Raw genomic sequence first — 13,957 nt, forward strand, 5'->3', positions numbered from 1 at the left:
AGCTGTATCCAGAGTCTGCCCTTTGGTATAAATACACTATGGACCTAGCTCTAATGTCTTGTGAGTCTGGAGCCTTTATCAATGAGTTGCTGGGCTGCCATGGTCCTTTTCTCTATGCTTCTGTGCTTTCTCCCGACCACCCTTCCCTAACTCCCTTGGTTCCTGCAGCCACATGTGCCTCTATTTCCATGTAACTCCACATGGACCCAAAGTCCAGCTTCCACCATTTTTTGCCAGTCATGACTTACACCAAAGAGTCTGTTGAGAGAATGAACTTAAGTGGAAACTTGGGGTCGTGGCTACAGGGGACAGTCACATCAGGGAGTCTATTAGCTTCCTCCTCTCCCCAAACCTGCCACCATTCCCTCACATTCCCTCTTTTCTTTCCATCCCTGTCTCAAGAGTAAGAACAACAATAGTAACATTTACCAATATCTTACCATGTATGTTGCAAGCAATTTATAATTATTAACTCATTTAATGGAAAACGAGAACGTTCTTTCCCTTGTTTATTATGGAATATTTTTCTTCTATTTTTGAGAAACCCAAATCTCATGCTTTACAAAAAAAAAAAAAATCTCAAGAATTCTGATGAATGAAAGATTCTCTCTTTCATTATAGAATTCTTATTTCTGCAGAAGAAGGGAGAGATAACACTGAACTAATTAATGTATGTTTCACTATCACACACCCATTCTCCCATGACTTGTATTCATTGTATTCATTGATGGAACATGTGTTAATAATTAGGATAGCCCAAGGTCACATGCTTAGTAAGTGGTGTAGCCAAAACTGCAACCCAGGCATTCTGATCTTCCTTCTTAAGCATTACACTGTCTTCCTTCTTAAGATAAAGATGGGACACTATCTATTGAATTTGGCAGCTATGAGGTTGTTGCTATTTGCCGTGAGAGCAGTTCTGGGGAAAGTGTTGGGGGGAAAAGTCCAGATTATAGTGGGAGGGGGGAGTTTTGCTGTGGGAAGTAAGGAAGTGTTGAGAGTGAGTGTTGATGAAACTACTGAGAATCCCAAATGTGATAGTAACACAGCTGGACTGTGCTAAAGCAGATCCTGCTGCCAGAGGGTAGCTTTTAAAGAATATGAGAAGCCCGAGCATTTATACCTATGGCTGAAGCTGATGGGAGATAAAGACCATTGGAATTAGGGAGGTCAAGGGCATTAATCGCAGTGTCCACATAGTCACATCTTCTAGGTGAAGTTAGTGGGTGACAAGGACAGCTGTTAACTGAGTTGTAAAATTTCCACTGAAATACACAGTTTGGGTGAGAGTCAGAATGGAGAATTCAAAGAACTTGTTGCCCTTGAATTCCTGGATACCAACAGTTGTGTATGGGGCTTATCTTCAAGAGGTATTATTAAGAAATTGAGATTGAGGAGAGAGACCAACCAAGAAACAGACTCTTAAGTGCAGAGAGCAAACTAATGGTGACCAGAGGGCAGGTGGGTGGGGGGAGGGGAGAAATAGGGGCTGAGGATTAAGGAGTGCACTTGTGATGAACACCAGGTATTGTGTGGAAGTGCTGAATTGCTATATTGGACACCTGAAACTGTATGTTAACTGTATTGGAATTAAAATTAAAAAAAAAAAAACTCAGATGGAATATATTCCTGGGGGATGTAGAATCAAATCAGGGTAAACCCTCCTTGGTTTATGGTAGCTTCTAAGGTAAGCTCCTGTCACAGTTCATAAGAAAGTTTGGGATATTAGGAAGTAATTCTCTGTGTTTCACTTGAAACAGCAATGAAAAAGGTGCAGATTGGGGTTTCAAGCCGTGTTTGGGTTGTTTTTCTGCATTCAAGCGTTATTTCTGAAATCCGTTAAAAAATATTCCGTGTGGCTGATTCTTCTTTGGCTGGTCATTAGAATGTGGCCTTTTTACCTTGTTTTGGAAATCCGAGGCAATTGGCAGGGTAGCGTGCTAGAGTAATGTAGTGCCTCTTTGAGAGGCTCTCATGGGAAGCTGAAAGAGAAGGTTTGGGGGCTGGGCGGCTTCCTATAATGCCTACAACCACTTCTGCAAAATTGACTCTTCCCCCATGTGTGTTGCAGGTGATATTTGAATCCGTCTCTTTGAAGGGTCATCCTGGCTACATCGCTGTGGACGAGGTCCGGGTCCTTGCTCATCCATGCAGTAAGTCTGTTCCCTCCTCCTCACAGCCTTGCTCCATGCCGGACTGGGGAGCTTGGAGGCTGTAGTCCCCGCACCGCCATTCATTCAGCTCACAACCATTTCTCACCCTCCTTTTTAATCCTTCAGAAATGCTTACATACTCAATGCAATCAGTCCTGAATAAATTCGTCATTTTGCTGGCCTGTTCAACAGGCAGTACCTACAGGAAATTTGCAGAGAGTGGCAAAACATCTTCGTTTGAATCTCTCCCCGTCATTAAGGGAGTCTAAAGTCCTGATTGTTTATTAGTGGGATTCAGACCACTGAAGTGGAAGAATTAGAAGGCTTTGGATGGAATCTTGTGCAATTGTCTTAAAAAAAAAAAACACCACCAAAACACTGGGCAAATTAGCCACTGCTCACTCACAGGGAAAAGTACCCCAAAGCTATTAATTCTTTAAAAGTAATTTTAGATACACTCATCAGCTCTGTGTAGACGTAGGGAGAGATTTCTCATGTGGTTAGTACTTCTGGTACAGTATCAGGAGTCCTCAAAGGCATACTGCTCCTTCTGTGCCCATCCACTTTCCCCTTGAAGCTCCTTTTGTTGTATTTAGGCTGAGATTTCTGGATGTGTTTGTGCAAAGAACTGTGGTTCCCAGTTTCAAAAAATCCCAGAGGCAGTTGGTGGCATCATATCTGGTGACATTTGGCTGGGGGGGACTGTAATCAGAGGGATACACATGGGGATTAGGGTACCTCTGAGGAGGGCTAGCTGGGGTAGCAGCCGTTCTGCATGTTGGAGATTCCCATTAATTTATTGGCGGCTGTCTGGTTCCAGGTATCTCCTGGAGGGCCCTCTCTACTCCCTCGTCTTTGCCCCTGGTTGTTACAGGGCCTTTCAGTCCTTTCATTTTGGGGCTGTTTTCAGTTCAGCCCCATCCATGTTGCTTTAATTGAAATGACACTTTCCACTTCTGCAATGAATTGTTAGCACCTTGAACATCACTTCCTTCCCCAGCACTAGAATGCCATTGTTGGACTCATTGCTTAGAGTACCTTCTTTGGAAGAATTTGGGACAAGTTCCAAAGGGTTTTGGCAAGACAGTCTTTGGGATAATTGTATTTTGTGTCTGTGCAAGAGAGCCCCTCTTCCCCTAAATCAGCCAGCCTCTCAGTGCTGAGATCCTACTGGGTTATTCATTGCTCTGGTCTAAACTTCCTATCCTTTGAGTTACTTCCTGGGTCTTTGGGATTTCAGTCATGCCTGCTGACCCAGACCTCACATGAAGAAGTCCCCCCAGCCACGCAGTGTTTATATAGTAGATACTCGGTTAATCCCCTCACCTGGATTAAGCCTTCCCCTCCCTGGCCTTCTGGGAATCAGCTGCCCATTAAAGAATGATCTTTGACCTCAGACTGGACAGCTGTGTCAGGAGATGCCTGCCCTCCCTGCGGTCTCCTTAATGCCACACACCCAGCTCTGCACAGCTCTCCCAGTTTTGAGGTAGTCTCTCTGTGAGACCAGGTTAGTTTCCCCAAGCCCTGTGCACATCCCATCATCGTCGGGGACCCTCACCTCTGCTGCAGCCTGCCACACCCCTGCTTCTTACTCAGCGCTTGATGTTTGCACTCTGTCTTTCTTTGGCTCTTCCCAGGAGAATCCAGTCTGGCTTTCTCATAAGGGATCCCAGATCTCTCCACTCGAGCTGGAGTTTTCCCCTCTGCTGTCACCCCACCTGATACCTGTCCCTTGTTCCAGTCTTAGCTCTGCCCCTTGATTCCAAGCGCTGTCCATGGTCTGCTATGAAAGCCAAATGCTCCCTTCTCTCTGAGAAATCTCTATGGGAGAGGGTTGTCTGGAGGGTGTTTGATGCTCCCCACCCTAAAGTCTCATGCCCCCCCCTTTGGAATTCTCCCCCTCCTTGGGGATGCTCCTGAATTTAGGATTCTCCTGACAGCCTCGTATTCCTCCTGCTGAGGAATGTGGATTGCGTTGTTACGGAATTGCTGAGAGCCAGTTACCCAGCAAATGGGCCATGGGATATAACTCAGAAAGACGTGACTCTGGCTGTGTTCCTTTGTAATGTGAGTGCAACACGGAATTCAGCCTTGATGCTTAGGCACCTTAAGCTTAAACTTCCCAGAAGTCAAAATGTGAGGACACTGCAATAGTGTCTGGAATTGGAAAAATTCCACTTAATTATATGTACAAATACTGGCAGTGCATATAGTCCTCAGGGGTCTATCCATAGCTCCTGAGTTGTGTGGAGGTGAACGGTACCTCGCAAAGGCCCCTGGTTAAGTTCTCTGCTCAGTCTACGTCTACTCCAGCTTTTTATTTATACTTCCTTTCAGTAAGTAAATTATTTGTGCATTAGCTATGTGTCAGGAGTTTGTGCTGGACACAGGGGATACTTAAATGATCAAGCTGGTTAGATCCTTGTCTCCGTGGTGTTAACTTAGCAGACTTGCATAGGGAGGAAAGCTACTAAATAAGTAATCTTAAATAGTAATGAATATAATTTCAGATAGTGATAGTGCTGGGAATATAATAAATGTGAGTGGCTGGCATGAGGGGGGAGTCCTTAGAGTCTAAGGGGCAGGGGAGGTGTCTATGCACATGTGGTCTGAGCTGAGACGGGAGTCCCCTGTGTAGTGATCTAGGGAGTGGGGGGCATGCCAGGCATTGGAAGCAGTAAGTGCACATGTCCTGCACTGGGAATCTGCAGGTGCTGGCAGAACACCGAGAGTGTAGGGAGCGTAGGTGTGGATGAAAGTGGGAGGGAGGCTGAGGCCTGACCACTCAAGCCCCTGAGAGTCCTGATGAGGTTAGGTTTTAATCTAAGAGCAAAAAAGGAGCCAGTGGAGGGATTTATCCTAGGGATTGATTTGATCTAAGTGTTACAAGATCACTTTGGCTGCTCTGTGGAGAACAAGTTGAAGGGGAGTAGAGAAGTGAGGAGACCTATCAGGGGGAAAGTTCTGGAATCACGGAAGACGTGGTAATGGCCCGGACCAGGCTGGTGGAGAGATGTCCATTCATCATGCAGCATATGCTTCCTGAGTGTATACTCCAGGACAGGCACTGCGCTGGGTGGATGGGAGTAACTCTCTGCCCTCATTCATTCTCTGCCCTTCCACTGGGACTGAAAACACTGGAAATGAAATCGGCAATTATGTGATCTACAACAGAGTGTAAATTAGTTTGCTAGGGCTCCCATACAAAACCCCACAGTCTAGGGGGGCTTAAAAAGCAGAAATTTATTTGCCCGCGGTTCTGAGATGGAGATGGCGGGGTTGGTTACTCCTGAGGCCTCTCTCCTTTGCTAGCTGTGTTCTCATATGGGCTTTCCTTTGTGCACACATGCTGGTGATACATCTCAGTGTGTCCAGATTTTCTCTGCTTATCAGGACACCGGATAGATTAGATTAAGGTCTGCCCTAGAAGCCCCATCTCCAAATACGGTCACAGTCTGAGGTGTTGAGCAGTAGGGCTTCAACATAGAATTTGAGGGAGGAGGGGCGCCTGGGTGGCTCAGTCAGTTGAGCATCTGGCTTCTGATTTCAGCTCGGGTCATCATCTCATGCTTTATGAGTTCAAGCCCCATTGTCTGTGCTGTTAGTGCAGACCTTACTTGGGATTCTCTCTCTCCCTGTTTCTCTGCCCCTCTCCGGCTCATGTGCGTGTTCTCTCATTCGTTCTCTCTCTCAAAATAAATAAATAAAGAAAGAATTTGGGAGGCGGAGGAGACACAATTTACCCCATAACAGATGGTCACCAGTGCTGTGAAGAAACAGGGAGAGAGGTGGACGGATCAGAGATACATTTAGGAGGTAGAGTCAGCTGGTCCCATTTGATAGATTAGTTCGGGAGGCAGAGGCATCAGAAACGGTGCACTCCTGGATTTCCAGCTTACGCAACTGGCTGGTGCAGGCTAGGCTGGGGTAGGTCTATCAAAGGTGGAGCCTGAGTGATGCCTTCCAGCGTTCCCACCATGCACGCGTCCTTGGGGGCTGCTCATGGGATCATGAGTCACGCAGACTGCTAGAGGCTTCTGAACTGTCCTTTGGGTTGACAGTGCTTCTTTCCCTCTGAAGCTTTCATATTAATGCATTTATGACTTTGCTTACGGTTGTTAAAATTTTAACTATATGGAGAAATATACATTCTCCCCAGGCCTTGTCATTCTCCACTTCTGTCCTCCAAAACATTTTTTCTATTAACATCAGGTCAGTGCTTATCAATAGGCGATTCCACGAAATACTCCAAAAGTTCCAAGGGGTTAGTGCCTGATTTGCAATTGTAGTCTCGATCGATCTGAGCTGAAGTTATGACTTTGAATGATTGCCTCGCCGCTTCCAAAACAGTGACCGACACAGAGGCGTAATACTCAAAGGAAATTATTTTCTCTTACAAACTGGAACCTCTCGTCTATATTTTATAGCCCATTTAACATTTTTGTGTTATTATAAAAGTGTTTTAGCCATAGTCCCTCTCTGCTGTCATTTCTCAGCGTTAGCCCTTAGCAGGGTGGCCACCGCACTGGCAACCACATATAATAAATATCAGCACAGTTTTCCACCGGGTTTCTAAGTTTCTTGCTCCCAAGTTGACTTCTGGAATTTTTTAGACTTTTTTTTCCTTCTCATCACAACCTTCTGGGGCCATGTCACTGAGCCCGTGGAGTGTCTGTACCACATTTCTAATGTGTGTACTGCTCTTTCTCCTCAATTGCGTGGCTTCCTACTGAGGACCGTCAGGCTTAAAGAGCGAGAGAAGGGGCACAATAATATGTCTTTGGATGTTGCACTGACATCTGCAGGAGTTTAAATGTCACCAGCATCAAGGCATTTTGCCCCAAATGCATAGCTAGTTTTCTGTTAACCCCATTCAGCAGGATCCCACTTTGGGGTTGCTGCGTCTCAGTGGGGAGTGAGGGTGGAGTGTTTAAAACCACAAGCTGGAGGCCGACCTGGGCCCCAAGGACAAATGTGTTTGGTAAGTTGAAGCTGGCAGGATAAATTCTTTCTCAGAGCTGTAGATGGTGGGGGGGGATAACAGTTGAGAGAGCATAGGCCTCAGAAGTGGACTGTGGTCAGGGGAGAGAGGAGGTGGAGAAGAGGGGTCAGAGAGGCCAGGAGCTCAGAGAAGTGGACTGAACAGGTCCCCAACATGAGGAGGATCCCTAGAGAGAGACTTTTGTTGTGAGGTGGGGATGAGGCCCCGGGCTCAGAGAGCAGACACCAGAGTAAGGGCATGTAGAGAGAGCGCTAAGAAGGGAGGAGGGTGTTCTCCATAAGCTCCTGTGTCAGGAACCTTGATTGGTGACTAGCAGTCATGTGATCTGCAGCATGCTGCCTGCATTCATGGGGCCAGACAAAGGCAGAACCGGCCAGTGGGAATGATTCTGGATGACTTAGCTGGAGCCTTATAACAGAGACCACACCCAGAGGAGCAGGCCTGCAGATGTGTTTTGTTAGGTCTGCAGGGTGTTTGAATGGAATTCATATATGTGTGTGTGTGTGTGTGTGTGTGTGTGTGTATGAATATACATATATATGAATATCTAATATATTACATTATATATATATTAGAGCATATATGTGTGTGTGTGTATATATGTGTGTGTGTGTGTATATGTATGTATGTATATATATATGTGTGTATATATATATATATATATACACACATATATATATATGTTTTAGAGAGAGCACAAGCTAGGGAGAAGGGGAGAGAGAGAGACAGAGAGAGAGAGAATATCTCAAGCAGGCTCCATGCTGAGTGTGGGTTGCCTTGCCATGGGGATTGATCTCACAACTGTGAGATCATGACCTGAGCTGAAATCAAGGGTCAGATGCTTAACTGATTGAGCCACCCAGGTGCCCCCAAAATTCAGTCAAGATTTTAGAATGAGAGAGGTCACATAACACCTGGATTTCTTACTTGGGTTGACAAACTGGACACTTGGCTGTTGTCAGCCAAGTACTCTGGAATGGCCTTCATCTGCTGGATTTAAGTAACAGCTGCCTCCTTTTAAGGGGTCGTGGAGCTTTATCCATTTTCCTTAGTCCCCTCCACTCCTTATTGCCTCCTTAGTGCTGAGGCTGGTGTCAGATACCCATTATTATTGTGTGTCTAACGTTGTTGTTCTTACGTAGCGAGAAATCTTTACTCAAGTCTCTGTCAAAAGTGGGGAAGTGAATGATGGGGCAAGGAGGTGGTGTTTTGTTTTTGTTTGGTTTTATGACTGAGCTACTTCATTCATTTATGTAAGTGGCTCCTGTAGGTGCATGGGTTCAACATCTGCCATAAACCGTCAGTGTTTCACCAGAATATTAACACTAGGGGCTATTAAGCCTCTGAACTCTCTACCATTAAACCTAGAAGGGAAGCAGGAAGAGGGATTGAAGACGAAGAAATCCAGACAAAAGGTCTTCTGCCGAGAAGCTGGGAGTCAGAAGCAAGCAGGGGACATTGATCCAGAGAAGATCCATTTCTGATTGCAGAAGTCCCAGACGTTAAACCATTTTCCCAATGTCCCCAAGGGCATGGAGAGACATCCCTTTGTAAAACCCAGCACAGAGCCTTCCAACATTGGAGTCAAGGCTCTTCTCCCTCCCTGCGCAGAGTGGATGTTCCTTTCCCTTTAAACCTGTGGCATAAATGGGCTTACCAGGTTTACTCTCAGTCCCACTTGAAGAATCGACTTGAACTGATAGTTCCAAAAATAACTTGACAAAATTATACAGGAAAGCAAAAAGGAAACAATTTCAGACAATCAAAGCAGCATGACATTTGTCAGGTTGACTAGATGCAGGAATCTTCAATTCTGAGAAGCCCACAAAGACAGGTCTTCCTGGGCCTTCAATTTTTGACACCGCTTTAGCAGTGGGGTCCTGAGGGTGGCCTGAGGGGGTCTCTGAGCTGTTGTCATTTGTTTAGAAGCCCGAGCAGAAGGTGTGTGTTTTCACACAGCAAGTCTGCCTCTTCATGCCGAGGGCTTTTGGTTTTGCTGAGCTCTATACCTGGTGACACAGGTTGGTGGAGCAGGTAGTGTGTAGCATGAAGGCTGTGGGGACAAATGGCAAGGAAGGGGGGTGGGAATCACTTGTGATAAGATATTCGGGAGCAGTGAGAGGAACCTGGAGAATCAGCACAGCCTGGCCTGCAAGCCCTGCCTCTGGTCTCTGGGGTCCGGGTGACACTGTGGACTTCTCATTGCCCAGGAAGCTGGACATCACGCTAGTTAAATGTTGACTTTGGGGCCAAAATTTGGACTTAATTCTGTTTCTGTCTCTTATTAACGCTACGTAGCTTTGGGCAAATTAAACTTGTTGGGCTTTGATTTCTGCCTCTGAGAGGGAAATAATAATGTCTACTTTATAGGAATGTTACAAAGTTAAATTAGATGAAACACGTAAAGCATTTATCACAGTGCCTGCCATTATAGGAGCTTTAGATAAGTGACATGATTGTTATTATTTGTCTCTCTGGGTATTTGACTCTCTCTGAAAAGATGGCCAAAGGCCCTTGTTGAACCTTCTTGATCCTCTTAACAACTGTTCATTTGGTCCCATTGTGGGGTAGTTGATGTCCAGTTCATCACTGATTTGGTTGATGTGTTAGGGGGTCCTTGGCACTTTTTTAAAAAGTTTGTTTTGAGGGAGAGAGAGAATATCAAGCGGGCTCCACGCAGCACAGAGCCCGACATGGGGCTCAATCCCATGAACTGTGAGATCACGACCTGAGCCAAAACCAAGAGTCGGACACTTGACCAACGGAGCCACCCAGGCCCCCCAATGGGATCCTTGGCACCTTTGTGCCTCAGTGACGAAATTATACTTCTAGACATTGGTTATCAGCCCACTCATCTTTGGAGAGTTCAAATAGGCAAGAACCTGACTCCTCAAACAAGGAAAGAGATGAATCCATTAGCACAACATAAAACTGCTTAATTCTGGAATTGATTGCTCACAGACCCTGTGAGTTTCATTTGAAAGTCCCTTTTCCTGTTATGCCGAGTCCCCAGAGTAAATGACCCACCTCCCTCCCATCCTTAGGAGACACTCTAGCTCAGAGTTAAGAGTGTAGACTCTGCTTGTTTCTCGAGTTCTTGGTGCCTCAGTTCACTCACTATAAGACGAAGATGATCCCCCACCAACTGCTTTCAGTTCAGTGAGTTACTATGTGTGCACATGACACACAGCACCGACCGCTTAGCAGTCGTGAATGATGACTACTGTTTTTCTCCTCCACCTGTGTCCCTCCTTTGCTCTGCCCTCCCTGTGATGTGCATCATCAATGCCATCACCGAGGCCAGGCACCTGGGTCTCAGGCTCAAAGTGCTTTGCTTAAGCTTTCTTCATTTTGCTCACTCAGGCTACAGGGAGGAATTATCTATGCTGAATCCTCTCCATGTGCCCGCCTCCATTTTCTTCTTCCAAACATGCCAGTATTGCCCAGAAGCTAATATTAAGGATTTTGAAGCTCTCAGAGACCTGGATTCATGTCTTAGCTCCCTCACTTTCTGGCTCTCTGTGCCAAACTATAACCCCTCAGAGCCTTAATTTTCTGATCTATGAAATGAGATACTACTCATCTCAGGGTATTGGTGAGGTTTAAGCGAGGTGATCCTGTAAAACTCTTAGAACAAACAGTAGCTGACTCATAGTAAGTGATCAAACAGCACTATCTCCTTATTGCACCAGGCCACTTTCTAGGTGCAGGTTCCACCCTGCTGAGCGCTCATCTTGCATGGCCATCCATGGATGGGGAAGTGGCGCAGGCTGTTGAATTGAGTCCTCATATGCTGTTTGGTTTCTCTCCTAGGAAAAGCACCTCACTTTCTGCGGCTCCAGAATGTCGAGGTGAATGTGGGGCAGAATGCCACGTTTCAGTGCATCGCTGGTGGGAAGTGGTCTCAGCATGACAAACTTTGGCTCCAGGTAAGAATGGGAGTGGCCCCCTGTGTACACCTGCCCATCCCTTGGTAAGGGAAGAAAGTGTGTGCTGTGATGAAGGGCTTGGTGGGTGAGAGGAGGGGATATTTTTTATTTACCTCTGCTCCTTAGATGATACTCTGCATCCATGATCTTGTTAGATCTTAACTCTAATTCTGTTTTGTGGGCACCAGGATACCCATTTTACAGAAGGAGAAGGCGATACCACAAACATAAAAGTGACAGAACTAGAATTTGCAACTATGACCTTTCTAAGCTGGCCTCTAACAGACTTTGTCCATTAAGCCCAGAGACACAGGGCTAAGACAAACTCAGTACTTTAGATTCTGGGTATGTGGAATCCTAAAATCTTGGGTGGAGGGAACCTAGCTGCTACTCAGTGGTCCACCAGATTCCTATTTGTTCCTCCACAGCCTTCTGGTGAAGTCTTACAAAATCACCCTTTACCAGAATATTTCACTAAATGAGCAAAGCCATCTCTTCTTTGGCTGAATGAGTCCATCAGGAACGTCTGCTGGAAATTTGTTCTGAGTTTGAATCTGTCCCACTCGTAGGTCTGCTCGTTAGCCTTACTTTCAAAGCAAGATAAAAGAGAATCTGTTTTAGTGGAGGTAGGGGAAAGGATGGGACCTAGAATTAGACACAGATTGTTACAGCATCAGAGATACTCCCACGGATGCTGATGTAGAAATACCAAGGGCTAAGGCAGCACAGAGAGTCAAACTACTGTTCAGTGAGTAGCCACCAGGCACATGCGGCTGTTGAACAGATTTTGGTTTTGTTTTTTATTTTCTATTTATTTGTTTTTAAATGTTTATTTTTGAGAGACCACGTGCCAGCAGGGGAGGAACAGAGAGACAGGGGCAGAGGATTCGAAGCAGGCTCCATGCTATCAGTGCAGAGCCCCACACAGGGCTCGAGCTCACAAACCATGGGATCATTACCTGAGCTGAAGTAGGATGCTCAACTGACTGAGGCACCCCGGTGCCCTTGTTTTATTTTTTATTTTAAACAGATTCATTGAGGTATAATGGAGATACAGAATTTAAAGTGTGTAATTTAATACATTTTCACATGTGTGTATATATGTGGAACTTTGATCACAATCAAGGTACTAGACATGGCCATCATGCTCAAAGTTTCCTCGTTCCCATTTGTAATCCCTGCTTTCTGCCTTCTTCACTCTTATCTGTCTCCAGGCAATCACTGATCCACGTTCTGTCACTAAACAGTTGATTCTGAAACTATATGGGTTTGAACTGGGTGGGTTCAATTATACATGGATTTTTTTCCGATAAATACAGTATAGTATTGTAAATGTATTTTCACCTCCTTATGATTTTCTTTTCTCTAGTTTCCTTTATTGTAGGAATGCAGTCTATAATATAGCATACAGAACATGTGTTTATTGGCTATTTTATCAGTGAAGTTTCTGGTCAACATAGGCTATTAGAAGTTTAGTTTTGGAGGAGACAAAAGTCATACATGGATTTTTGTATGTGTAGGGGTTCAATGCTACTAACCCACATTGTTGAAGGGTCAAGTGTATATTAATTTACATGTTCTAGAATTTTCTGTAAACGGAATCACACAGTATGTACTCTTTTTTCGCTCAACATAATTATTTTGAGATTCATCTCTGATATTGTGTATGTATATAGTTTATTTAAAAACTTTTCTTTGTGGAGTAAAATTCCATTGTGTGAGGATACCATAGTTGCTTTATATATTCATCTGCTGATGATATGTGGGTTGTTCAAATACTGGTTATTTAAAAATAAGTTGCTGTGAACATTCGTGACTTGAATGGACTTAGGGGCATATGCTTCCATTTCTCTTGGGTAGAAGTGGAATGGCTGGGTCATATGGTGGATGTGTAACTTCCTAAAGAACTGCTTAGCTCTTTTCTTACATGGTTGTGCCATTTTTCACTCCGATCAGCAGTGTATGGGAGCTATAGTTGCTTACCAATATCCTTACCACCACTTGGTATGATCAGTCTTTCTGGTTTTAGCCATTTGAATAAGTGTGTAGTGTTACTTCACTGTGATTCTAGTTTTCCTTTCCCTCATGACGAAGAATGTTGAACATCTCTTCATGTGCCCATTTGCTTCCATTTGTATGTCTTCTTTGGTGCAGTGCCCGTTTAAGTATTGTGCTCATTTATTATTGGTTTGTTTGCTTATTATTGCATTTTGGTAGTTCTTTCTATATTCAGAATACAAATTCTTTGTCAGATACATGGTTTGCAAATGTTTTCTATGTGTGGCTTGTCTTTCTATTGTCTTAACAGTAGCATTGGAGGAATAGTTTTTAAATTCAGATGAAATCAGGGGTGCCTGGGTGGCTCAGTCGGTTGAGTGTCTGACTTTGGCCTCAGGTCATGCTCTCACGGTTCGTGGGTTCGAGCCCCGTGTTGAGCTCTGTGCTGACATCTCAGAGCCTGGAGCCTTCTTCAGATTCTGTGTCTTCCTCTCTGTCTCTCCCTCCCCTGCTTGTGCTCTGTCTCTGTCAAAAAGAATAAATGTTTAAAAAACATTAAAAAAAATAAGTTCAGATGAAATCAAATTTATCATTTTTTTTCTTTTTTGGATCTTTTCTGGCATCATTTCTATGAAATATCTTTGCCTAACCCCAGGTCACAATGATTTTTTTTTGTTTTCTTCTAGAAATTTTATAGTTTTAGCTTTTACATTTAAGTCTGTGATCCAGTTTAATTTTGCATATGGTGTGAGGTATGCATCAAAGTTTGTGTGTGTGTGTACGCGCGCGCGCGCATTTGGATACCTCAGTTGTTGTGGCATCATTAGTTGAAAAGAACATTCTTTGCTGTACTGCTTTCATCCACATATGTGTGG

General features: G+C 44.6%; 1 protein-coding gene across 3 annotated transcripts in view; it reads left to right on the forward strand.

The window, feature by feature from the left end:
• The window catches only part of PTPRT (protein tyrosine phosphatase receptor type T), an 800,956-nt gene that overhangs the window by 84,971 nt on the left and 702,028 nt on the right, over positions 1-13,957 (forward strand). For all 3 annotated transcript variants that reach the window (XM_042930943.1, XM_042930944.1, XM_042930945.1), the window contains exons 3-4: positions 2,072-2,153; positions 10,969-11,084. In XM_042930943.1, coding sequence (XP_042786877.1) covers positions 2,072-2,153; positions 10,969-11,084 — 198 coding nt within the window. The remainder of the gene's footprint in view (positions 1-2,071; positions 2,154-10,968; positions 11,085-13,957) is intronic.

Source organism: Panthera leo, chromosome A3, assembly GCF_018350215.1.
Source record: "Panthera leo isolate Ple1 chromosome A3, P.leo_Ple1_pat1.1, whole genome shotgun sequence".
In the NCBI taxonomy this organism is placed as follows: Eukaryota; Metazoa; Chordata; class Mammalia; order Carnivora; family Felidae; genus Panthera; species Panthera leo.